The sequence below is a fragment of the Osmerus mordax genome, chromosome 17 (assembly GCF_038355195.1).
Source record: "Osmerus mordax isolate fOsmMor3 chromosome 17, fOsmMor3.pri, whole genome shotgun sequence".
Classification (NCBI taxonomy): Eukaryota; Metazoa; Chordata; class Actinopteri; order Osmeriformes; family Osmeridae; genus Osmerus; species Osmerus mordax.
Window position 1 is genome coordinate 193,439 of NC_090066.1, and position 25,500 is coordinate 218,938.

Genomic DNA, 25,500 nt, shown 5'->3' on the forward strand with positions numbered 1-25,500 from the left:
CTCTCTACCTATTTTTGAATGCGCGATCATGTTACACATTTGCGAGAGGCTGCTAGAATGATCGGAACAGAAAAACGCTTCACGAGCTGGTTTTCTGCTGTCTTCGCACCAGCGCAGCGCGCCGATTGGCAAGGAAACACGTGCCTCGGTGACGCTTCGCTATCCCACCATGCAACGAGTGATGTCCAAGGAAAGATGGCGGAAGGAGGAGCGGCGGATCTGGAAACCCAGAGAGGAGAGGTCGTAGCGCTTCTCAAAACACAGCTACGAAAAGGAGACACTTGGTAGGAGTTCAACAGTGACTTTTTAATGCGTTTATGTAGCAGTTGGCTCGCTCTGCTAGGACTGTCACTATCTTAAACGGATGTTAAGTGGCATAACCGGCCGTGTTGACAGTAGCCTAGCGGTCTATATCGGTAGCATTCAGGCACTGGTGGCAGTGCTGATGTTAGCATGTTAAGAGTTTCCTATAACTTAGAATGTATGGCTACTTAGCTAGGCTACGTAGCTCTTAGCTAACTATACACATTCCACTAATTTAAGTGAACGTCAAATGACCAAACAGGACTGGGACATTGCCTGTTGCTACTAGTACCTGACCACGTAGCTGATACTGTCACACTCTGAACACAATAATGGAGTGTGAATGTTGTGACTTATTTCGGTATCTTAGCTCTTAGCCCGGCTGTAAGTGAGCTCACCAGGGGGTGAAAAGCACCTGTCAGAATTACCGACGCAGCTGCTCGCAGCGGACACGGTATCACATACGGGACAGACCAACAACTTTGTTTGCAATTTGCCAGGAAATTGTTTTTGGAACAAAAGCTAGGTAGACTAGCTATATTTTCAGCTAAGTATAACGAGCACAGTTTTAGTTAGCAGAACGTTCAAAAGTATGTCCATGAGTATACAATGTCACCTCGCTATTTAGACTGTAGCTCACCTAGGATGGAGAACAAGGCCAGTTGTGATATGGTGTCTCTTAAAACAAACAGACCTTCAGCCTAATGTTGGTCCAGCCTAACGGGGGTCCAGCCCTGTTGAACATCTCTGCTCTTCTTGTTCTTCTCTTAGGTGATATGTGCTGATCTGTGGGCATCTCTGACATTGCTTGTTAAAGGGCTAAACATGAATATCTGATTTGATAGTGTTTTTGCCCTTACTGCATACACAGGTACCTGGTGGACAGCCGCTGGTTTAAGCAGTGGAAGAAGTATGTGGGATACGACAGCTGGGAGAAGCAGCAGATGGGAGATCAGAATGTGTACCCAGGACATGTGGACAACTCAGGTCTTCTCAGAGGTGAGACCCTGCCTACCATCCTGGAGGGACAATAAGGTTCTGTTCACCCTTACCCACAATGACAGTATTAATGTCAAATGAACACGCCCTGCCCAACCAATATAGGCAGTCATTAATCCAAGTCAACATCATACAGAGAAACTTAAAGATCCCATGACATGCTGTTTTTGGATGCTTTTATATCATCCTTAGTGGTCCCATAATACTGTATCTTAAGTCTCTTTCCCGAAATTCAGCCTTGGTGCAGAATTACAGCCACTACGAGCAGTCCCACAATGAGCTTTCCTCAGGACATGCTGTTTCTGTGTCTGTAGCTTTAAATGAGGAAGAAAGAGGCGGGGCTAACTGCCATGCTTTGGTCGTTTGCAAGCCATGATGTCTTGAGGAAAACCAATATCGCGCTTGCACGGTCGTAGCTCATTTTCTCATTGGTGGGCCAAATTCTCTGTGCGGGCAAAGCAGAGAAAGGGGAGGTAACCTTCGGTTTTATGACGTCATAAAACCAGCATTTTCAAAACCGAGCGTTTCAGCTTTCATTTTCTCAAAGGCGGAGAAGAATACCCAGGGCTTGGTTTACACCATTCAAAATGTCTAGCCACCGGGGGACCAGAGGCAGGCTAGGGGAACTCATATTAATGTTAAATAACCTCCTAAAGTGAACATTTCATGTCATGGGACCTTTAAGAGGACTCCATGACTGCTGTTGACTAATAACAGTTTGGGGTTCATAAAAGGCTCAGGTGTTATTTCAGTGTGTTTGTGTGAGAATGTTGTATTTGAGGCTGAAGGTTAGAGTAGCTACATGATAGGGTTAGGGTGTGAGTAGATAGCATGATAGGGTTAGAGTAGAGCTGCATGATAAAAACTGCTTGTCCTGGTTTCTGGAGTAGATGGGTTATGGTTAGATGCCTTCCACACAATTTGACTCTCCCTGCTTCTCTGTATCTCGCCCTCTTTCTTTTTCCATTGCTTCTCTTTCTCTCTCCCTGCCTCTCATTCTCCCTTTCCTTGCCTCTCTCTCCCACCCTCTCTCCTCCTCCCTCACTCTCTCCCCATGATACTCTCTACCTCTCTCTCCTCCCTTATTCTCTCCCCGTCTCTCTTTTCCATTCCTCTCTCTCTCTCTCTCTCTCTCTCTCTCTCTCTCTCTCTCTCTCTCTCTCTCTCTCTCTCTCTCTCTCTTCTCCCTCTCTGCCTCCACCTCTTTCCCCCTCCCCCCCTTTCCCCTTCTCTCTCCCTCCCTCTCTCCTCTCTAGATGGGGATGTTCTGGCAATCAAGGAGCATCTCATTGATGAGCTTGACTACATTCTGGTCCCAACAGAGGGCTGGAATAAGTTAGTGAGCTGGTATGGACTGAGCGAGGGACAGGAAGCCATTTCACGCAAGGTAAGGTCATAACATCTCAGACTCCTGAATCAACACAAGCAATTTGCAGGTAGAGGGAGCAGTTTTTAACCAATGGGAAAGGGAAATTCTTTCTGAATCCGAGGTATAACACTGCTATTGGTGAGGTTATGGAGATATATAGACCGATAATATAGACCGATAGACTGTTAACTCCGATTTTTAGTCTGTGTTGTCACAGACTAAAACACTCAACACTTGACACACCTGTTCTTCACAATTTAGCTGCCTCTGTTCAGAATATCAACTGTTCTGGTACTTTCCAATCCTTACATTTTCACAATATTGATCAATATTTTGAGTTTCCTGTTTTGTAAAACATTTGAGGGACAGGACTGTGGACTGCCGGCCAGTCAGTGTTGGCAGAGCAGGTTCAGTGCAGCTATTTGTGACCGTAGCGGCCAGCCTGCTGCCTCCATCTGGCTGCACTTCCAGATCTGTCCAGTCATGTCATCATGGCCGCCTGCTGCCTCCCCCCCTGCCCCCCTCCCCCCCTGCCCCCCTCCCCATGTATGTGGAGGTATCAAGTGGCGAGGGGCTTCTATTTTCAGAAAGCTCTGGGTGACTGGAACGCTACATGGAACGCTCAGCGAGACACAACATGCAGGAGGTTTCTTTTATTTCATATTCTCAGCTTTGTGGTTCTGTGTGTGTGGGAGCGGGCCGGGCTGGGAGGAGGCTCTCGCGCATTTTTGGGTTCCTCGTGGCCTTGTTTCTTGTTTCTGAAGTGGAGGAAGGCTGAGGTCAAGTGGAGGGAGAGAGAGAGCGTTGGACGTTTTAGGAGAAAAGGGAGGGGGGGAAGTTTGGAGATAGTAGAAGTGAGTGTGGGTGGGTGGTTAGGAGATTGTGAGAATGTGTGTGTGGTTGGTTCAGAGATGGTGGGAGTGTGTGTGGATTTGGGGGGGGGGGGGGGGGGGGTTAGTATGGTGTCTACCTGTGAATTTGTTTGTTTGTTATAAGTTTTGTGATTACTCATTTGTTTTTCTGAAACACATGGATGTTTTGAGCAGGGGGTGCCTGCCTTGGGCGGTAAAGGAAGGGGGGGCGAGCATGTACCTCATTGGTGGCAGCTCTGTGTTCTTAGGGGGCTAAGAGGCGGGACTCCCGGATGTCTCCACGATACGCTGCTATATTAAGAGTCTCTGTGACTGGTTCATATCTGCAGTCCACGTGAGAGCAGAGATCTAGGCTGAGCAGCAGAGAGCAGAGAGCTAGGCTGAGCAGCAGAGAGCAGAGATCTAGGCTGAGCAGCAGAGAGCAGAGAGCTAGGCTGAGCAGCAGAGAGCAGAGATCTAGGCTGAGCAGCAGAGAGCAGAGAGCTAGGCTGAGCAGGAGAGAGCAGAGAGCTAGGCTGAGCAGGAGAGAGCAGAGAGATAGGCTGAGCAGGAAAGCGCAGAGAGCAGAGATCTAGGCTGAGCAGCAGAGAGCAGAGAGCTAGGCTGAGCAGCAGAGCGCAGAGAGCTAGGCTGAGCAGCAGAGAGCAGAGATCTAGGCTGAGCAGCAGAGAGCAGAGATCTAGGCTGAGCAGCAGAGAGCAGAGATCTAGGCTGAGCAGCAGAGAGCAGAGAGCTAGGCTGAGCAGCAGAGATCTAGACTGAGCAGCAGAGAGTAGAGATCTAGGCTGAGCAGCAGAGAGCAGAGAGCTAGGCTGAGCAGCAGAGATCTAGACTGAGCAGCAGAGAGTAGAGATCTAGGCTGAGCAGCAGAGAGCAGAGAGCTAGGCTGAGCAGGAGAGAGCAGAGAGCTTGGCCAAAGAGTATAGAAGATAGAGGAGAGAGGTGGTCATCTGGTTAGTTGAGATTAACCCTAACCCTTTTTATGGCCCAGTTTGGTTTTGCTGATCAATAATAATGTGTTAATTTAGCAGACACTTTTATCTAGTGACTTGAAGGAGGGGATTTGAACCTGTGATCTCTTGAGTAACAGTCAAATGCTCTTCTACTGTACTGAGTTATACCACTGAGCTATACCCATCAATGGTTGTTTGAATCAGGTGTAATTGCCTCCATATTAGAAAATAGTATTCTGATTCTGATTTTGCCAGTATGATGTACATCTCTCTGTTCATGAAAGTCAACTCTGGGTTTGTGTACTGTACTGTAAAGCTGTGTGTGGTGGTTCTCTAGGGTAAAGCTGTGTGTGTGTGCAGGTGGTGGAGCAGGGGATGTTTGTGAAGCACTGCAAGGTAGAGGTGTACCTGACAGAGCTGAAGCTGTGTGACGATGGAGACATGGAGAATCTGGTTACCAGACGCTTCAGCAAAGCTGACACTATCGGTAGGTTACATAGTACTAACCCTGACACTATAGTACTAACCCTGACACCATAGTACTAACCCTGACACCATAGTACTAACCCTGACACCATAGTACTTACGCACTACGTACTAACCCTAACGCCGGGAACACATTGTCTGCGCCTGGAAGCAGCACGATCGGCTACGATCAGCTGTGACTGGCTCAAGGCTGTTCACACCAGACACTCATTTCTCCACGCCGGTCACCAAGTCTTTCAGCTACTCTGAGCTTTCCTTTTTCACATGTAACGCTGACATGGTACATAAACATGGCATAGGCTATATTTAGGAAACATGTTATTCCAACAGCCGCCCAAACAGCATTGATCCTTCTGTACGTTGTCCTTTAATTGGTGCTGGGGGGTCAAACAACTCCCTGTGCTTTTCACTATGCGTGACACTATAGTACTAACGCACTACGTACTACTAACCCTAACACTCATACACGCACACACACACACACACACTACTACCTACACACACTCATACCAACACACACTCACACACACACCTACACACACACTCATACCTACACACACTCACACACACCTACACACTCATACCTACACACACACGCTTACTCATACCTACACACACACCTACACACACTCACACACCTAAACACACACACTCTTACCTACACACACTCATACCTACTCACACTCACCTACACACACACTCACACACCTACACGCACACATACCTGTAGGAATGGACATGCACACTTCTCTTTGATTGCATAAACAGGTCCTGATGCTGCTTCCAGCATCTTTCCTGAAGCTGAGAAAATCATGTCACTGAGAAAATCATGTCACTGAGAAAATCATGTCACTGAGAAAATCATGTCACTGAGAAAATCATGTCACTGAGAAAATCATGTCACTGAGAAAATCATGTCACTGAGAAAATCATGTCACTGAGAAAATCATGTCACTGAGAAAATCATGTCACTGAGCTCCTGTTCTTCCTGAATCCACACTGCTGTGCTCCTGGTTTAGGATTAGGGTAACACTGCTGTGCTCCTGGTTTAGGATTAGGGTAACACTGCTGTGCTCCTGGTTTAGGGTTAGGGTAACACTGCTGTGCTCCTGGTTTAGGATTAGGGTAACACTGCTGTGCTCCTGGTTTAGGATTAGGGTAACACTGCTGTGCTCCTGGTTTAGGATTAGGGTAACACTGCTGTGCTCCTGGTTTAGGATTAGGGTAACACTGCTGTGCTCCTGGTTTAGGATTAGGGTAACACTGCTGTGCTCCTGGTTTAGGATTAGGGTAACACTGCTGTGCTCCTGGTTTAGGATTAGGGTAACACTGCTGTGCTCCTGGTTTAGGATTAGGGTAACACTGCTGTGCTCCTGGTTTAGGATTAGGGTAACACTGCTGTGCTCCTGGTTTAGGATTAGGGTAACACTGCTGTGCTCCTGGTTTAGGATTAGGGTAACACTGCTGTGCTCCTGGTTTAGGATTAGGGTAACACTGCTGTGCTCCTGGTTTAGGATTAGGGTAACACTGCTGTGCTCCTGGTTTAGGATTAGGGTAACACTGCTGTGCTCCTGGTTTAGGATTAGGGTAACACTGCTGTGCTCCTGGTTTAGGATTAGGGTAACACTGCTGTGCTCCTGGTTTAGGATTAGGGTAACACTGCTGTGCTCCTGGTTTAGGATTAGGGTAACACTGCTGTGCTCCTGGTTTAGGATTAGGGTAACACTGCTGTGCTCCTGGTTTAGGATTAGGGTAACACTGCTGTGCTCCTGGTTTAGGATTAGGGTAACACTGCTGTGCTCCTGGTTTAGGATTAGGGTAACACTGCTGTGCTCCTGGTTTAGGATTAGGGTAACACTGATGTTCTTCACTGATAATCATATTACAACCATGTCTTTCAGTGTCATGCATTTATTTCAAGTAAAGTATTTCCTTTAGCAGACATTTTTATTCACAGCATCACACAGGGTGGGATTTAAACTTGCGACATCATGATCCTCAGTCAACTTCTCTAACCACTAAGATATACCCATCCCCATGCTCTACCATGAAGAAAATCCCATGTTATATAGTTGGAATAATGATACTCTGTTGTGTTTGGGGTTGTCTGTCCACAGATGTGATAGAGAAGGAGATGAGGAAGTTGTTCAGCATCCCAGACGAGAGAGAGACGCGCCTCTGGAACAAGTACATGAGCAACACCTTCGAGCCCCTCAACAAGCCAGACAGCACCATCCAGGACGCTGGTCTGTACCAGGGGCAGGTTTGTATATAACCATACTGAGTATATAACCATCATACAGACTATATAAACACCATAATGTGTATATAAACACACTTGAGTATATAACCACACTGAGTATATAACCACACTGAGTATATAACCATACTGAGTATATAACCACACTGAGTATATAACCACACTGAGTATATAACCACACTGAGTATATAACCACACTGAGTATATAACCACACTGAGTATATAACCATACTGAGTATATAACCACACTGAGTATATAACCACACTGAGTATATAACCACACTGAGTATATAACCATACTGAGTATATAACCACACTGAGTATATAACCATACTGAGTATATAACCACACTGAGTATATAACCACACTGAGTATATAACCACACTGAGTATATAACCACACTGAGTATATAACCATACTGAGTATATAACCATACTGAGTATATAAACACCTCACTGGGTATATAACCTCATTGAGTATATAACCTCACTGAGTATATAACCATAATGAGTATATAACCGCACTGAATATATAACCACATTGAGTATATAACCATACTGACTATATAAACACCTCACTGGGTATATAACCTCACTGGGTATATAACCTCACTGGGTATATAACCACACTGAGTAGATAAACACTCAATATTGCATCGGCAGAGTTGGGGTTCTGGTATTTGAATGTCTTTCTTTGAGTTATTGTTTGTGCTGAAGTAAGTGTTGGGCTGCAGGTGCTTGTCATTGAGCAGAAGAATGAGGATGGCAGCTGGCCCAGAGGGACCTCATCTCCCAGGTGAGTGAGGGGTGAGAGGATTAGAGGGTGGGAGGATTAGAGGGTGAGGGGTCAGTGGGGGAGAGTTAGAGGGTGAGGGTTAGAGGGTGAGGGTTAGAGGGGTGAGGATTAGAGGGGGGGGGTGAGGGTTAGAGGGGTGAGTTTAGAGGGTGGCAGGGTTAGAGAGTGACGGTTAGAGGGTGAGAGGGGTGAGGGTGAGAGGATTAGAGGGTGAGGAGTTAGAGGGGTGAGGGGGAGATTTAGAGGGGGAGGGCTCCAGCCTGGCCTGTATGGGTCTGTGTGCTAGGCTTTAGTGCCTGGTAAATCTCATTTAACCATCTTCATGGATTCTAAATGAACACATGATCTTTGTTGTTGAGGCATTTTTGTAAGCATCTTTATTTTGATCTTCAACTCATTATATTCTGATCTTCTGAACTCAATATTCTGATCTTCTGAACTCGATATTCTGATCTTCTGAACTCTATATTCTGATCTTCTGAAGGTCATCGGGTGCTTCCAGCCTTTCTGCTTTGCCAAAGATCTCACCTCTCACAAACAACCATAACAGCAGCTTCAACAGCAGGAAGTAAGACCTTGTGTGTCGAGGTGTGTGTGTACGTCAGTCTCCAGTGGGAGTCAGATGGCTGAGTGGTTAGGGAATCGGGATAGTAATCAGAAGGTTGCTAGTTCGATTCCCGGCTATGCAAACCAAATGATGTTGTGTCCTTGGGCAAGGCACTTCACCCTACTTGCCTCGGTGGAATGTCCCTGTACTTACTGTAAGTCGCTCTGGATAAGAGCGTCTGCTAAATAACTAAATGTAAATGTACATGTGGGTGTATGTGTTTGTGTTTGTGTGCACACGTTTGTGTGCACACGTGTGTTGGAGGTGAGTGTGTGTGGGAGGGTTGAAGTGAGTGTGTGTGTCACTCTTCATGAGAAGAGTGTCGTCAGATAATGAGTAGACATGCATCTTGTGGACAACATGATGGTGTGACTGGAGGACTGCTGGACAGAGCCTGTGTTCAGCGAAGGCGGTTGCAGGGATATGTCTCTGCTGAAGGGATGGGAGGCTGTCTACCAGATGTCCCGTCAACTGTGGGAGGGAGAACCACAGCATTGAATTATGTATTTGCTGCTATTTCAATGTGTGCTCCAGCGTGTTGTGGATTGCGTAGCTATTAGGCTGATACTATCATAGCTGTGATAATGGATAGTGAAGACATTGTTCTTAGACTGTCTCTCACACACTCTCATCCTCCTTTAGTTCTATCTCCCTCTATCTCTACTCTGTCTCTCCCCCCCTTCCTCCCTCTCTCTTCCCCTCGCTCTACCTCTTCCTCCCCCCTCTCCCTCTCTTCCCCTCCCTTTCCCCCCTTTCTACTCCCCCTCCCTCTCTCTCTCTTCCTCCCTCCCTCTTCCTCTCCCCCTCTTCCTCCCTCCCTCTCCAATGAGCTCATTGTACTGCCTATTCTGCAGTATCTATGACCTTCAGAATATATTTCATCTTCCCCTTCATCCCTGTTCTACTGAGCTGTCTGCTACAGACTCCCACTGCTCACCCTAACTCTGCTATGTTTTCTGTGACGCTCCAATAGCAGGTCAGGGTTAGAGGTGTCTGATCACATATTCAGCAGGTCCAGGAGATGAGAGGGTGTTTGCTCTGAAGACGGAAGCATCAGCTCCTCCCTCATTTCTCTCCTGTCAAGTCCTGCAACCACCCCACATGTTTTACAATCTCCTCCCTTTTCTCTCTATTCCCTCTCCCTCATTCTCTCTTCACTTTCCCTTGGTCTCTTTCACTTGCTGGATCTCTCCAGCACATCCTACTCTTTCCTCCTGTTCCTCTCTGTCCATCTACACTTTCGCCTCCTTCCATTCTACTCACTCTCTCCCCCATTTTCTCTGTCCTCTCTCCTTCCCCCCCTACATTCTCTCTGTCTCTCTGCTGCACCTAGTCCTTCTGAAGCTGTTTGTTGTGCATCATAGCTAGTTGCTATCTTACCAGTGCTAGCTGCCAGTGCTAGCTGCTAGCTTCCCAGTGCTAGCTTTCCAGTGCTAGCTTTCCAGTGCTAGCTTTCCAGTGCTAGCTTGCCAGTGCTAGCTGCTAGTGCTAACAGTGTCAGCAGAGGTGCAGCGTGGGACAGGACAGCAGGAGATGACATACAGAAGACAGGAGCTACCCTGCTGGGACTGAGGAGGAAGAGGAGGAGGCCAGGCTGTCTCTCCATTTCCCCAAACTCAAACACCAGGCTCAGTCTGTAGACAGTGGACTCTCCTAGGCTTTGCTGCTCTGAAAGGGAACAGGCTTGGAAATGTCAGGCCTGATTGTGTCTGGGCTTGGCTTAGGGCTAGGCCGGGGGTACATCTTGGCTAGGGTGGACTAGTCTTGGCTAGGCGTGGGCTAGGTTTGAGCCTGGACTGGGATAGGTCTGACCGAGGTCTGGGCTAGGTCTAGGTTACGGTGGGCTGAGATGAAATGCTCTTGTGCTGTTGGTGGTGCCTGAGGCCTGAGGCAGTAGAGCGAGGAGACAGGAGGGTGGGGCTAGGAGACAGGAGGGAGGGGCTAGGAGACAGGAGGGACGGGCTAAGAGACAGGAGGGAGGGGCTAGGAGACAGGAGGGAGGGGCTAGGAGACAGGAGGGAGGGGCTAGGAGATGAGCTGGGATACCGGAGACAAGGGCTAGGAGACAGGAGGGAGGGGCTAGGAGACAGGAGGGAGGGGCTAGGAGATGAGCTAGCAGACACCAGGGTGGAGAGAGGGCTGAGCTGTGAGGCTACGTCTTCAGTCTTGCTGGATCAGTGGAACTCTGCTGCTGTGGTCTTCCTCCCAACCCACAGGTCTCTGTTCCTGCATGTCTGTTTCTCTGTCTACAATCTCCTGCTGTCTGTCTGTTTTCTTTGTTTCTTCTCTACCTCTTCATCAGAACAGTGTCACATCAGTTTTAGGTTTTGAGGTCATGTCAGAGTGTAGGAGAGACAGATGGCTGGATATCTAGTCAGCGGGGTGAGGACCTGAGGAAGGATGTAGAGCAGCAGGAGAGGACAGGACCCTGGGTCTGGACCCAGCATGGTTTGGAGTAGTCTGGGTAGTAGTCTGGGTTCCTGGTTGTGTTCTGGGTTCCTGGTTGTGTTCTGGGTTCCTGGTTGTGTTCTGGGTTCCAGGTTGTGTAGGCTGTGTTCCAGGTTGTGTAGGCTGTGTTCCAGGTTGTGTAGGCTGTGTTCCTGGTTGTGTAGGCTGTGTTCCAGGTTGTGTAGGCTGTATTCCTGGTTGTGTAGGCTGTGTTCCTGGTTGTGTAGGCTGTGTTCCAGGTTGTGTAGGCTGTGTTCCAGGTCGTGTAGGCTGTGTTCCAGGTCGTGTAGGCTGTATTCCTGGTCCTGTAGGCTGTGTTCCTGGTCGTGTAGGCTGTGTTCCAGGTTGTGTAGGCTGTGTTCCAGGATGTGTAGGCTGTGTTCCAGGATGTGTAGGCTGTGTTCCAGGTTGTGTTCTGGGTTCCTGGTTGTGTAGGCTGTGTTCCAGATTGTGTAAGCTGTGTTCCAGGATGTGTAGGCTGTGTTCCAGGTTGTGTTCTGGGTTCCTGGTTGTGTAGGCTGTGTTCCAGGTTGTGTAGGCTGTGTTCCAGGATGTGTAGCCTGGGTTCCAGGTTGTGTTCTGGGTTCCTGGTTGTGTTCTGGGTTCCTGGTTGTGTAGGCTGTGTTCCAGGTTGTGTAGGCTGTGTTCCTGGTTGAGTAGGCTGTGTTCCTGGTTGAGTAGGCTGTGTTCCTGGTTGAGTAGGCTGTGTTCCAGGTCGTGTAGGCTGTATTCCTGGTCCTGTAGGCTGTGTTCCTGGTCATGTAGGCTGTGTTCCAGGTTGTGTAGGCTGTGTTCCAGGTTGTGTAGGCTGTGTTCCAGGATGTGTAGGCTGTGTTCCAGGTTGTGTTCTGGGTTCCTGGTTGTGTAGGCTGTGTTCCAGGTTGTGTAGGCTGTGTTCCAGGATGTGTAGCCTGTGTTCCAGGTTGTGTTCTGGGTTCCTGGTTGTGTAGGCTGTGTTCCAGGTTGTGTAGGCTGTGTTACTGGTTGTGTAGGCTGTGTTCCTGGTTGAGTAGGCTGTGTTCCTGGTTGAGTAGGCTGTGTTACTGGTTGTGTAGTAGAGCCCGACCGATATATCGGCAGGCCGATATTATCGGCGGGCCGATATTATCGGCCGATATTAGGCATTTTCCAAACTATCGGTATCGGCATTTATAATGGACGATAAATGAATATTAAAGTTTTTTATTTATTTATTTTTATTGTGTTTTTGTTCAAAGAACTTTAAGTTTCATATCTTAAGTTTGTATTTTTATTTTATTTATCAGAACTTTAATATATTTTGATGTTCCTCTGTTCTGATGTGACAATAAAACAAACAAGTTTATTTTTAAACTGTATTATCATATTATTTTAGTTAGGAAATAATAACAGGAGTCAGATGGCTGAGTGGTTAAGGAATCGGGCTATTAATCAGAAGGTTGCCGGTTCGAATCCTGGCAGTGTCAAATGACGTTATGTCCTTGAGCAAGGCACTTCACCCTACTTACTCTGGGAATGTCCCTGTAATTACTGTAAGTCGCTCTGGATAAGAACGTCTGCTAAAAATGACTAAATGCGAACTACAAATAACTAATGTTTGGGAAATCAGTTTGTTTTGTTACGCGTTTCTGGATTTTTTAAATATTTTTTTATATCGGAATATCGGATTTTTAAATCATCAAATATTTGTATCGGTATCGGCATTAAAAATCCTTTATTGGTCGGGCTCTATTGTGTAGGCTGTGTTACTGGTTGAGTAGGCTGTGTTCCTGGTTGTGTAGGCTGTGTTCCTGGTTATGTAGGCTGTGTTCTCGAGAGCCAGTTGCTGATTCAGCTCTGTGCTCTGCAGTAGAGTTGACCAGTATATCTGTCAGCAAAGTATTGTGTAGTATTAAACTGTAGGTGCTTTCATATTCAAAGTTTGTTTGATTTTCACCACCAGAGTGAAGAGTTAGGGACCGAGGTGTTGAGGATGGAGAAACAATGAAAGAGGTCTAAGTGTAGGTTTAGGATGATGACAAAAGCAGTGAAATAATGCAGCCACACACAGCCTCTTAAAAACAATAAGTAGTATAAATGGTATTTAGTTTTTTGGGGTGAATGCTTTCTAAAGATGCTTTCTAAAGATGCTATATCAATAATGATACAATGTATTTGATTTATTTTAGCTTTCAAGTCTGTCATCAATATTTTTTCACATTAGAATTAGGAGAATATCAGACCCCAAAAGATCCTTATTGGTTAAACTACATCCACCAGTAGGGCTAGACATAGCTTCATCCTGACGTGTGTGTCTGGGCAGTGTGAAGAATTCCAGCTACACACTCCCTTCCTACCACCCCTACAACAGCTACGAACTCCCAGACAAAAGCAGAGCAAGCGAGCGGGCGGGACTCTGTGGGCTGTCTAACCTGGGGAACACCTGCTTCATGAACTCTGCTGTCCAGGTACACACCTCCCCACACACACCTGTCCAGGTACACACCTCCCCACACACCTGTTCCTCCCAACACCAGGTCGAGGTTGAAACAAGCATGTAGACTGACCCAGGCAATAGGTGACTTCCTCCTTTCCTCTGCCTGCAGTGTTTGAGCAACGTGCCTCCGCTGACGGAGTACTTCCTGAAGAACAAGTACAGTGAGGAGCTGAATGAGGACAACCCTCTGGGCATGAAGGGGGAGATTGCCAAGGTGTATGCAGACCTGATCAGGCAGATGTGGGCCGGGCGGTACAGCTACGTCACCCCCAGACCTTTTAAGGTGATCACTCCGTCTGAGCTTGTGAGTGTACGTCTGTGTATGTGTTGTGTCAAGCCACAGAGAGACCCAGGGTTGAGCCACAGAGAGACCCAGGGCTGAGCCACAGAGAGACCCAGGGCTGAGCCTCAGGGAGACCCAGGGCTGAGCCACAGAGAGACCCAGGGCTGAGCCTCAGAGAGACCCAGGGCTGAGCCTCAGAGAGACCCAGGGCTGAGCCTCAGAGAGACCCAGGGCTGAGCCTCAGAGAGACCCAGGGCTGAGCCTCAGAGAGACCCAGGGCTGAGCCTCAGAGAGACCCAGGGCTGAGCCTCAGAGAGACCCAGGGCTGAGCCTCAGAGAGACCCAGGGCTGAGCCTCAGAGAGACCCAGGGCTGAGCCTCAGAGAGACCCAGGGCTGAGCCTCAGAGAGACCCAGGGCTGAGCCACAGAGAGACCCAGGGCTGAGACACACACTTCCGGACAAAGACGACAGAACAAAAACATACTTTTTTCTACAAAAAAGATTTTGATCAGTGAACCAGTCACAGCCATGCTCGTACTCCCAACAGGAAGCGGGAAACCGCTTAAAGGGCCAGCGCACGGCCTGGCCGTGAGGGGCTTGGGCCACTGTCCCTGGTGCTGGGAAGCCAGGGAAGGCCCAGTCTCTCTGGGGATGCCATAGTGTACATATACATGTGTGTGTGTGTACGTACATCTGATTTGTGGTGTGTGTGTACGTGCGTGTTTGGGTTTGTGTGTGTGTATGCGTGTGCGTGCGTGTGTCAGACCCAGGTGGGGCGCTTCGCTCCCCAGTTCTCTGGTTACCAGCAGCAGGATTCCCATGAGCTCCTGGCCTTCTTATTGGACGGTCTCCACGAGGATCTGAACCGCATCCGAAGGAAGCCCTACATCCTGCTAAAGGATGCGGACGGACGTCCCGACAAGGTAGAGACCTCCACCCCTAACCCTAACACCACCTAAACCAACACCTCCCTAACACCACCTATACCTACACCTCCCTACCCATCTACCCCTCTCTGTCTCCTCCCCTCTTTATCTCTTCCTCTATCTACTGCTCTCTCTCTCCACCTCTCTCACATCTCAGTGTTTCCCCTACCATTGTTTTGAAGGGGCGGCCCGCCCACCCAAAACGATCTTCCACCCTCCTAAGAGAATGTCAATATATATAATTAGGCTATGTATATATATAAATTTAAAAAAACGTGCGAGATAAAGCTGTTTTCACACATACAGACAATTCGCCTCTTGCTCGTCACCTCAAAAGTTAAATTCATTTGCGAGTAAAGTTTGCGCAATGTTGCCCTTGTTACTTACACCTGATTGCTTGTCGATGAGTACACTATATCAACTGGCAATGACTACATTTGGGTAACACTACCCTAACCCTCCCCAGGTGGTTGCTGAGGAGGCCTGGGAGAACCATATCAAGAGGAACGACTCCATCATCGTGGACATCTTCCACGGTCTCTTCAAGTCTACGCTGGTCTGTCCTGTCTGCTCCAAGGTTTCCGTCACCTTCGACCCCTTCTGCTACCTGACCCTGCCACTGCCCATGAAGAAGGAGCGGACGCTGGAGGTCTACCTGGTCAGGCTGGATCCCATGACCAAGCCCACACAGGTACCTCTGACTCCTGACCTAGAACCCTACCTGGTCAGGCTGGACCCCATGACCAAGCCTAAACATGGTTTTGTGTGTTGATATACTTGCTGAGTGTGTGTTTCTGTACCAGCTGACTGTGTGTGTGTGTTTCAGTACAAGATAAGTGTGTGCGTGTGTTTCAGTACAAGATAAGTGTGTGTGTGTGTGTTTCTGTACCAGCTGACTATGTGTGTGTTTCAGTTTGTGGTGGGCTGTTATCGGCGTTAACGCGCGTTAACGTGCTGCGACTCTTATCGGTGATAAAAAAATATATTGCCGTTAATCTATTCTCAAAGTTGGGTTGGGAGCTGGGTCTATACTACGCAAGCTATGATGACTTGCACCTTGATATTTTAGCGTGGATGTATACCTAGCCGAATTGCACTGTAGGGGGCGAGAACGAGTCTTCGAACCTGTGTATGCCTTGTGTATGAAATTATCACATCAAACGTGACGTGCTAACATGGATGCAGCTATGAAGCCGCCTAGTTTGCTTCAGGGAAAATGTATTTTTAAGAAGCTTCTCAATGGAAACCTCGACAAGACTAAGGTTGTTTGCACCTTGTGCTATGCGGAATTAGTTTACTGTAGGAGTTCTTCCAGTCTCAAATACCACCTAAACACAAAGCATCCCTTAGCTAATGCGGAAGATGCCGGGCCAAGCACTGATGTAGCGCGTTTGAGTGCAACCGAGGCAAGCCCGTCAGCACTGCTCTATCAGCCAAGCTAACTAATCTAATAAACAGTTAATAAACACAAGTACATCTTATTGAACATAATTTATTTTCATCACCAATTATCATAGTAGAACAGCTTTCTCAAGTAGTTTGTGATGCATTTTGGAAACAGGAGATGAGCTCCTGGTCTAATGCGCCACCTGGCTTGAGAAACCCGTTCTCAAAGACTTACTTTTAGTCATTATTTGGGTAGCACACATATTCTGAATGCCTTCGGCGGAATTCAAATGAGCCATTTTAATCTAGATTAATCTAGATTAACGCCAAGATTACAGTGAGATTAATCTAGATTAAAAAAATCTATGCCCACCACTAGTTTCAGTACAAGATAAGTGTGTGAGTGTGTGTGTTTCAGTACAAGATAAGTGTGTGTGTGTGTTTCAGTACAACATAACAGTGTGTGTGTGTTTCTGTACCAGCTGACTGTGTGTGTTTCAGTACAAGATAACAGTGTGTGTGTTTCTGTACCAGCTGACTGTGTGTGCGTGTGTTTCAGTACAAGATAACAGTGCCCAAGGTGGGTTACATATCTGACCTGTGCATGTCGCTGTGCAGTCTGTCTGGAGTTTCATCTGACAAGGTAACATTTGTTTATTTTAAACCTTCAGGTCCTCCATTACATCTCTGGAGATTAAGTTAAAGGGTTTATTAATTGTCGAATAGTCTAGCAGCATGGTGTTAATCTGAGTCTAGCAACGTGATGTTAATCTGAGATTAGAAGGATGGTGTTAATCTGAGGTTACCTGTCTGGACTCAGATGATTGTGACGGACATCTACAGCCATCGCTTCCATCGCATCTTTGCCACCAGCGAGAACCTCAGCAGCATCATGGAGAGAGACGACATCTACGTGTGAGTGTAGCTAGAGGCCACACACACACGCACACATGCAGTCACACAGGATGAGAGGGTTAGAGACTGCAGGATGAGAGGGTTAAAGACTGCAGGATGAGAGGGTTAGAGACTGCAGGATGAGAGGGTTAGAGACTGCAGGATGAGAGGGTTAGAGACTGCAGGATGAGAGGGTTAGAGACTGCAGGATGAGAGGGTTAAAGACTGCAGGATGAGAGGGTTACAGACTGCAGGATGAGAGGGTTACAAACTGCAGGATGAGAGGGTTAGAGACTGCAGGATGAGAGGGTTAGAGACTGCAGGATGAGAGGGTTAGAGACTGCAGGATGATAGGGTTACAAACTGCAGGATAAGAGGGTTAGAGACTGCAGGATGAGAGGGTTAGAGACTGCAGGATGAGAGGGTTAGAGACTGCAGGATGAGAGGGTTAGAGACTGCAGGATGAGAGGGTTAGAGACTGTAGGATGAGAGGGTTAAAGACTGCAGGATGAGAGGGTTAGAGACTGCAGGATGAGAGGGTTAGAGACTGCAGGATGAGAGGGTTACAGACTGCAGGATGAGAGGGTTACAGACTGCAGGATGAGAGGGTTACAGACTGCAGGATGAGAGGGTTAGAGACTGCAGGATGAGAGGGTTACAGACTGCAGGATGAGAGGGTTAAAGACTGCAGGATCACAGGGTTACAGACTGCAGGATGAGAGGGTTAGAGACTGCAGGATGAGAGGGTCACAGACTGCAGGGTGAGAGGGTCACAGACTGCAGGGTGAGAGGGTTACAGACTGCAGCGTGAGAGGGTCACAGACTGCAGGGTGAGAGGGTTACAGACTGCAGCGTGAGAGGGTTACAGACTGCAGCGTGAGAGGGTCACAGACTGCAGGGTGAGAGGGTCACAGACTGCAGGATGAGAGGGTCACAGACTGCAGGATGAGAGGGTCACAGACTGCAGGGTGAGAGGGTTACAGACTGCAGCATGAGAGGTTTACAGACTGCAGGATGAGAGGGTTAAAGACTGCAGGCTGAGTGGTTAGAGACTGCAGGATGAGAGGGTTAGAGACTGCAGGATGAGAGGGTTAAAGACTGCAGGATGAGAGGGTTAGAGACTGCAGGATGAGAGGGTTAGAGACTGCAGGATGAGAGGGTTAGAGACTGCAGGATGAGAGGGTTACAGACTGCAGCGTGAGAGGGTCACAGACTGCAGGGTGAGAGGGTTACAGACTGCAGCATGAGAGGTTTACAGACTGCAGGATGAGAGGGTTACAGACTGCAGGGTGAGAGGGTTACAGACTGCAGCATGAGAGGGTCACAGACTGCAGGGTGAGAGGGTCACAGACTGCAGCGTGAGAGGGTCACAGACTGCAGGGTGAGAGGGTTACAGACTGCAGGGTGAGAGGGTTAGGAGTTACTGAGCAGCAGTTGTCCTGAGTAGGTTTGAGGTTAGCGTGAGTCGGGCGGAGGATGCGGACCATGTGGTGATTCCGGTGTACCTGAGGGCGAAGAACAAGCAGTTGGGCTACAACCACACCAACACTCCTCTGTTTGGACTGCCCTTCCTGCTCTCTGTCCCGCGCTGCCTCAGAGAGGACCAGCTGTACAACATGCTGCTGCTACGCCTGGGGTACGCACACTCACACAGGCACACAGTCACTCACACACACTCACACTCATTCACACACAGGCACGCCATCAGACTCACACATAGTCATACGTAGACACATTTGCACACACATATGTAGACTTGTGTATAGGCGGGATGCTGCTAGTGGTCCATCGTGTGTGTGCTGTCATGGTAACGCTCCTGTGTTCAGGCGTTTCCTGCGTTCAGTCGCTCCTCAGGATGGAGAGGAGCACGTTGTCAACGGCAACACCACCAACGGGATCCTGGAGGAGGGTTCCCCTAGTGAGTCACACACACACTCACACATTCACACACTCTCTCACACACACACACACACACACACATGCACACATGCTCTGTCTGCTGCAGGTGAGATGGAGACTGACGAGCAGGACGAGGAGTCCAGCCAGGACCAGGACCTGCCTTCCGAGAACGACAATAGCCAATCAGAGGACTCAGTGGGTGGGGACAATGAGCTGGAGAATGGGATTGGTCCTGAGAGCACAGGGCAGCACACGGTGCAGAAGAAGCGTCTCTTTACATTCCAATTCAACAACATGGGCAAGACGCAGCTCAGCTCCCTGCAGGACGAGCCCAGGCAGATACGCTTCGACGAGGGCCACCTGCGCCTCAGTGGTGCGGAACACACCGCCTCACACTACCTCACACTGTCCACACGCCATCTCACACTACCTCACATTACAACACACACTACTCCACACACAGTACCACACACACACAACCCTCACACACTACCATCACATACTATCTTAATATAGCATGTTGATCTTCATAAACTATCGTAACATCTTAACAGTCAAAACAGAAGTCCCTTCCTGTCCTACCTTCAGTGTTGTGTTTTGCAGACCGTTCCTACCTCTCTCTTGACTGGGAACCGGAGGTCAAGAAGAAATACTTTGATGAGAGTGTTGCAGAGGTAAGGCCTGTGTCGTCTTGGAAACAGAAATCTTTATCCTTTTATTCATCCCAAAATCCAAACTAGCAACACAACATGTTTTAAGACTGTCACTTTAGAGAGGTCAAACTGTCCTAACAGAACACTCATGGCCTCCTAATCATCAACCCAGTTTAGCTTTCTTACTGTGCAACATAGAAATTGACCTGTAAATGCAAAGTACACTAGTTAGGCTAGGCAGATTCCAAAATGAATCATAAACTATTTTGGTTAGATCGTCATGAGCCAGCATGTTGTCATGGTGATCCATGTAGATTATCCTGACAGGACTTTGAGAAGCATGAGAGCATGGAATACAAACCCCAGAAGAAGGCATTCTTCAAGCTCAGAGACTGCATCGACCTGTTCACCACCACAGAGAAGCTGGGAGCTGAAGACCCCTGGTGAGACTGGCTTCACACTGCCCTTTTATTCACACTGCTGCTGGGGGCCATTCAGGTGCTCATTCTCTGAGTGTATGGTGTGTGTGTGTGTATGGTGTACCAGGTACTGTCCCAGCTGTAAGCAGCACCAGCAGGCCAGTAAGAAGCTGGACTTGTGGGCTCTGCCCCCTGTGCTGGTGGTGCATCTGAAGCGCTTCTCATACAGCCGCTACATGAGGGACAAGCTGGACGCCCTGGTGGAGTTCCCTCTCAGGTACACACACCCTTCACCTCAGGTACACACCCTTCACCTCAGGTACACACACCCTTCACCTCAGGTACACACACCCTTCACCTCAGGTACACACCCTTCACCTCAGGTACACACACCCTTCACCTCAGGTACACACCCTTCACCTCAGGTACACACACCCTTCACCTCAGGTACACACACCCTTCACCTCAGGTACACACACCCTTCACCTCAGGTACACACACCCTTCACCTCAGGTACACACACCCTTCACCTCAGGTACACACACCCTTCACCTCAGGTACACACACCCTTCACCTCAGGTACACACCCTTCACCTCAGCTACACACCCTAACCACCATGTACACACCTTAACCATCAGGTACACACACCCTTCACCTCAGGTACACACACCCTTCACCTCAGGTACACACCCTTCACCTCAGGTACACACCCTTCACCTCAGGTACACACCCTAACCCTCAGGTACACACCATAACCCTCAGGTACACACCCTAACCACCAGGTACACACCCTAACCCTCAGGTACACACCCTTGTTACCCGTTACTCTTAACGCATTACAGTACTTTGTACTTTGTAACTAACCTTGTTGTGTCAACAGAGACCTGGACATGTCCGAGTTCCTCATCAGCCCCAACACCGGGCCCTGTCGCTACGACCTCATTGCTGTCTCCAACCACTATGGAGGGATGGGAGGCGGCCACTGTAAGTGGAGAACACTTGCCACCCACACACACACACACACACACACACATGCCACCCACACACACACACACACACACATGCCACACACACACATAAGGTAATGCCTCGTGTATCTTGCCTCTCAGATACAGCCTACGCTAAGAACAAGGATGATGACAAGTGGTTCAACTTTGATGATAGCAGTGTGTCAACTGCCAACGAGGACCAGATAGTGGTGAGGATAACTACGTACTATTATTAGTATTAATTAGTATTACCATACTATAGTATTATTGAGTACTTTTAGCCATACATATATGAACAGGCTGAAATAAGTTTTCTGTCACAAACTTGAAATTATGTGTGTCTCCAGTCCAAAGCAGCATATGTGCTGTTTTACCAGCGGCAGGACACAGTGAAAGGAACAGGCTACTTTGAACTGGATCGCGAGGAGGAGGAGGAGGAGGAGGAGAGAGAGGAAGAGGAAGAGGAAGAGGAAGAGGAGGAGGAGGAGGAGAGAGAGGAAGAGGAGGAGGAGAGAGAGGGGGAGGAGGAGAGGAGTGCATCTGCTCAGGGAGCCACAGCTGCCAGTGATGAGGAAGACGTGAACGACAACAAGAAGGAGGAGGAGGAGGAGGAGGAGGAGGAGGAGGAGGAGGAGGAAGAAGAGGAGGAGCCTAGTTTTGATGTCACCATGAAATCTAACTGAGATCCGTCCAGACAGAAATGTGAAGCTACAGAGTCAGGGTGTGGCTGCCTGACATGCTGGCCAACTGGGTCACCGGGGGGTCAGAGAATGCTCCAGCCAGTCAGGACAGAGCGGTTAAGGGTCACTGTGTCTCCAACTCCATCTTAGACGAGTCTGACTTCCTGGAATAGTGTGATTCTGAGCCCAGTCAGGAACTACAGTCCCTCCTGCCACAGTTCATCATGCATATCATTAGGAGGATTACATTTTCATGATGATTTCATTCTGAATTACTTCATGTATGTCATTTGAAAGAATACTGAATAATTATTATTGTTATGGTTTTCATAATGCAGACACATTTTTGAACTTTTCGTGCTTTGTTTTCTATCACCCCCACATCCCCTCTCTCTTTCACAGTGATACACATCCCCTCTCTCTTTCACAGTGATACACATCCCCTCTCTCTTTCACAGTGATACACATCCCCTCTGTTTCACAGTGATACACATCCCCTCTCTCTTTCACAGTGATACACATCCCCTCTCTCTTTTACAGTGATACACGTCCCCTCTGTTTCACAGTGATACACATCCCTTCTGTTTCACAGTGATACACATCCCCTCTGTTTCACAGTGATACACATCCCCTCTCTCTTTCAGTGCTACACATCCCCTCTCTTTCACAGTGCTACACATCCTATGTTGACTAGTTGCCTCCAGGACGCTGACCTCTATCATGTCAACAGCCAAACAATACTGCTGCTGGTACTGCTTTGATTGTGCATTTTAGACACATAACAAATGTATGAATAATAAGCCTTATGTTGTTAAGGTCTTCTGTGTTCTCAAGGCCCTACAGCTGGTGGGTCTCTTGGGTTAGATAGCTTTAACACGGTTGTTCTCTGCCCTGTCCACCCCTCCCTGCTCTCTCAGTGGAACAGTCAATTTTCCTGTTATAGTGATGAGACAGAAGATAATTTCTTGGCATAGTGATGAGACACCAGGTCACTTCCTGTAACAGTGATGACACCAGATCTCCTCCGCCTTAAAATCTAAATCTCACTCGAGCCTTTTCTGTGTGCTTTACATTATGCTTGTCTGTCAGCAGGGCCCTCACACACACACGCATGTGTGCATGCAACATGATACGCCACACACATGCTTTCTATCAAGGCCTATATACATTCTAGCAACTCTTTTTTCAAAGACATTCAAGCCTATTTTCTTGCTTTGGTTGAATGTGATGGGTAGCAGTGGCTACATGCATTTAATGTGGGCGGTGGGGGTCCTGTCCTTCCCTGAGGGTCCTGTCCTTCCCTGGGGGATCCTGGGTGTCCTGTCCTTCCCTGAGGGTCCTGTCCTTCCCTGGGGGATCCTGGGGGTCCTGTCCTTCCCTGAGGGTCCTGTCCTTCCCTGAGGATCCTGTCCTTTCCCCTGGGGGATCCTGGGGGTCCTGTCCTTCCCTGAGGATCCTGTCCTTCCCTGGGGGGTCCTGTCCTTCCCTGAGGGTCCTGTCCTTCCCTGTGGGGTCCTGTTCTTCCCTGAGGGGTCCTGTCCTTCCCTGGGGGGTCCTGTCCTTTCCTGGGGGGTCCTGTCCTTTCCTGGGGGGTCCTGTCCTTTCCTGGGGGGTCCTGTCGTTCCCTGAGGATCCTGTCCTTCCCTGAGGGTCCTGTCCTTCCCTGGGGGGTCCTGTCCTTCCCTGGGGGGTCCTGTCGTTCCCTGAGGATCCTGTCCTTCCCTGGGGGGTCCTGTCCTTCCCTGAGGGTCCTGTCCTTTCCTGGGGGGTCCTGTCCTTTCCTGGGGGGTCCTGTCCTTTCCTGGGGGGTCCTGTCGTTCCCTGAGGATCCTGTCCTTCCCTGAGGGTCCTGTCCTTCCCTGGGGGGTCCTGTCCTTCCCTGGGGGGTCCTGTCCTTCCCTGGGGGGTTCTGTCCTTTCCTGGGGGGTCCTGTCGTTCCCTGAGGGTCCTGTCCTTTCCTGGGGGGTCCTGTCCTTTCCTGGGGGGTCCTGTCCTTTCCTGGGGGGTCCTGTCGTTCCCTGAGGATCCTGTCCTTCCCTGAGGGTCCTGTCCTTCCCTGGGGGGTCCTGTCCTTCCCTGGGGGGTTCTGTCCTTTCCTGGGGGGTTCTGTCCTTTCCTGGGGGGTCCTTTCCTGGGGGGTCCTGTCCTTCCCTGAGGGTCCTGTCCTTCCTGGGGGAGCAGTAGGGAAATGGTGATGAGAAGTACAACATGTAATGAGGGATGCCACGTTCTTGGACAGGTCACCCACAGACCCATGTCAGATCAGGGATTCTCCAAGAAGTGAAGCAAGTATACAGGTTCAGAGTATTGGGACAGGGCCTCTGCTGAGAGCCTGGGTCTGTGCCATGTGACCACTAGAGACAATCCAATACTGTATATAAGAGTTCACTCTGTGAGTGCACATTTGATAAAAAATATTTATTTATATGTAAGCATTTAATAATAATAAAACAACAATGTATTAGAGACCTTGGCAGAAAGATGGAATAATGTCCATACGTGTTGGAATTCTGGGTTTCTTCTATGATTTGGGACTTTTATCTTGTAAAGTGGATACAGACATCTTTGCATGATGAGTTGGGTGTGCCAGGTTTGGCTTTACATTGGTTTACATTTGAAATGTGCATGTGTATTTATACACAATCTTCAATAAAGTTGTGTAAAGCCTTGCTTGTCTGCTCCTGGTGGGATGACTACAGAGGCTTAAATACAGCCACATTCTGGCCCCTTGTGGACAGTGGAGCCAAGTGCATGTGTGGTGTCGTACAACACTTCCAAAATAATTTAATGATGTACCAACATCATTGTACTCCCCCTCCCCTCCTCCCCCTCTGTACTCCCCCTCTGTACTCCCCCCCTGTACTCCCCCTCTGTACTCCCCCCCTGTACTCCCTCTCTGTACTCCCCCTCTGTACTCCCCTCTCCTCCCTCCCTGTACTCCCCCTCTCCTCCCCCTCTGTACTCTCCCCCTCTGTACTCCCCCTCTCCTCCCCCTCTGTACTCCCCCTCCTCCCTCCCTGTACTCCCCCTCTGTACTCCCCCTCTCCTCCCCCTCTGTACTCCCTCTCCTCCCCCTCTGTACTCCCCTCTCCTCCCTCCCTGTACTCCCCCTCTCCTCCCCCTCTGTACTCTCCCCCTCTGTACTCCCCCTCTCCTCCCCCTCTGTACTCCCCCTCCTCCCTCCCTGTACTCCCCCTCTCCTCCCCCTCTGTACTCCCCCTCTCCTCCCCCTCTGTACTCCCTCTCCTCCCCCTCTGTACTCCCCCTCTCCTCCCCCCCTCCTGACTGATATTCCCCTGGGGGCCAACATATCAAGTGGTAGGGCTTTCAATCCACTTCAAGACCTAGGGACTCATTTGGATGGCCCACATATCCACTTATGGTTAGATTTCTTTTCTTTTGCAATCATAAGTGGGAATGTGGATCAGAATGATTCCCCTAGGGTTTGGAGTGGGTGGAGAGAATCAGAGATCACCTGTGGTAAATATACCTTTTTCAATAATATCTTGTCAACCTTTCAAAACCTTCTTATCAAAACCTTTTTCAAAAATAATTTTCAACCGATTTAAAACTTTTATTTCCAAAACTTTTATACAAAATATTTGTTCAACCTTTCAAAACGTTTTTCGAAACATTGTCAAAAAATGATTCCAGCATCAAATGATTCTTACTGTACAATGAGGGGACTATGAGGAACCCAGAGCCATAGAGAGAAAGAGTTGCGTCAACTCCATTGTCTCCGATGTCTCATTCTTGTCGGCAACGGTAGCCTACTACCAGAGAATGTCTACTACTACGGTATATCATGAAAGAATTCACAAC

The 25,500-nt window shown here is 48.7% G+C and overlaps 2 protein-coding genes across 2 annotated transcripts; one reads left to right on the top strand and one right to left on the bottom strand.

Annotated features, from left to right (window-relative positions):
- Positions 1 to 195: 195 nt before the first annotated feature.
- On the top strand, positions 196 to 24,347 carry LOC136960333 (ubiquitin carboxyl-terminal hydrolase 15-like). The gene is made up of 23 exons (XM_067254789.1): positions 196 to 284; positions 1,175 to 1,302; positions 2,559 to 2,689; positions 4,857 to 4,983; positions 7,100 to 7,245; positions 7,976 to 8,037; positions 8,522 to 8,605; positions 13,374 to 13,518; positions 13,657 to 13,830; positions 14,596 to 14,754; positions 15,224 to 15,448; positions 16,703 to 16,786; positions 16,964 to 17,058; positions 18,485 to 18,673; positions 18,864 to 18,955; positions 19,043 to 19,309; positions 19,540 to 19,610; positions 19,917 to 20,032; positions 20,136 to 20,285; positions 20,890 to 20,993; positions 21,119 to 21,207; positions 21,346 to 23,431; positions 23,860 to 24,347. Exons 1-22 carry the CDS (start codon positions 196 to 198, stop codon positions 21,679 to 21,681), a joined length of 3,063 nt encoding a protein of 1,020 aa, XP_067110890.1. The 3' UTR covers positions 21,682 to 23,431; positions 23,860 to 24,347.
- LOC136960428 (polysialoglycoprotein-like) lies at positions 22,920 to 23,888 on the bottom strand. Its single transcript, XM_067254925.1, has one exon. It carries the CDS (start codon positions 23,886 to 23,888, stop codon positions 22,920 to 22,922), a length of 969 nt encoding a protein of 322 aa, XP_067111026.1.
- Positions 24,348 to 25,500: the final 1,153 nt, after the last annotated feature.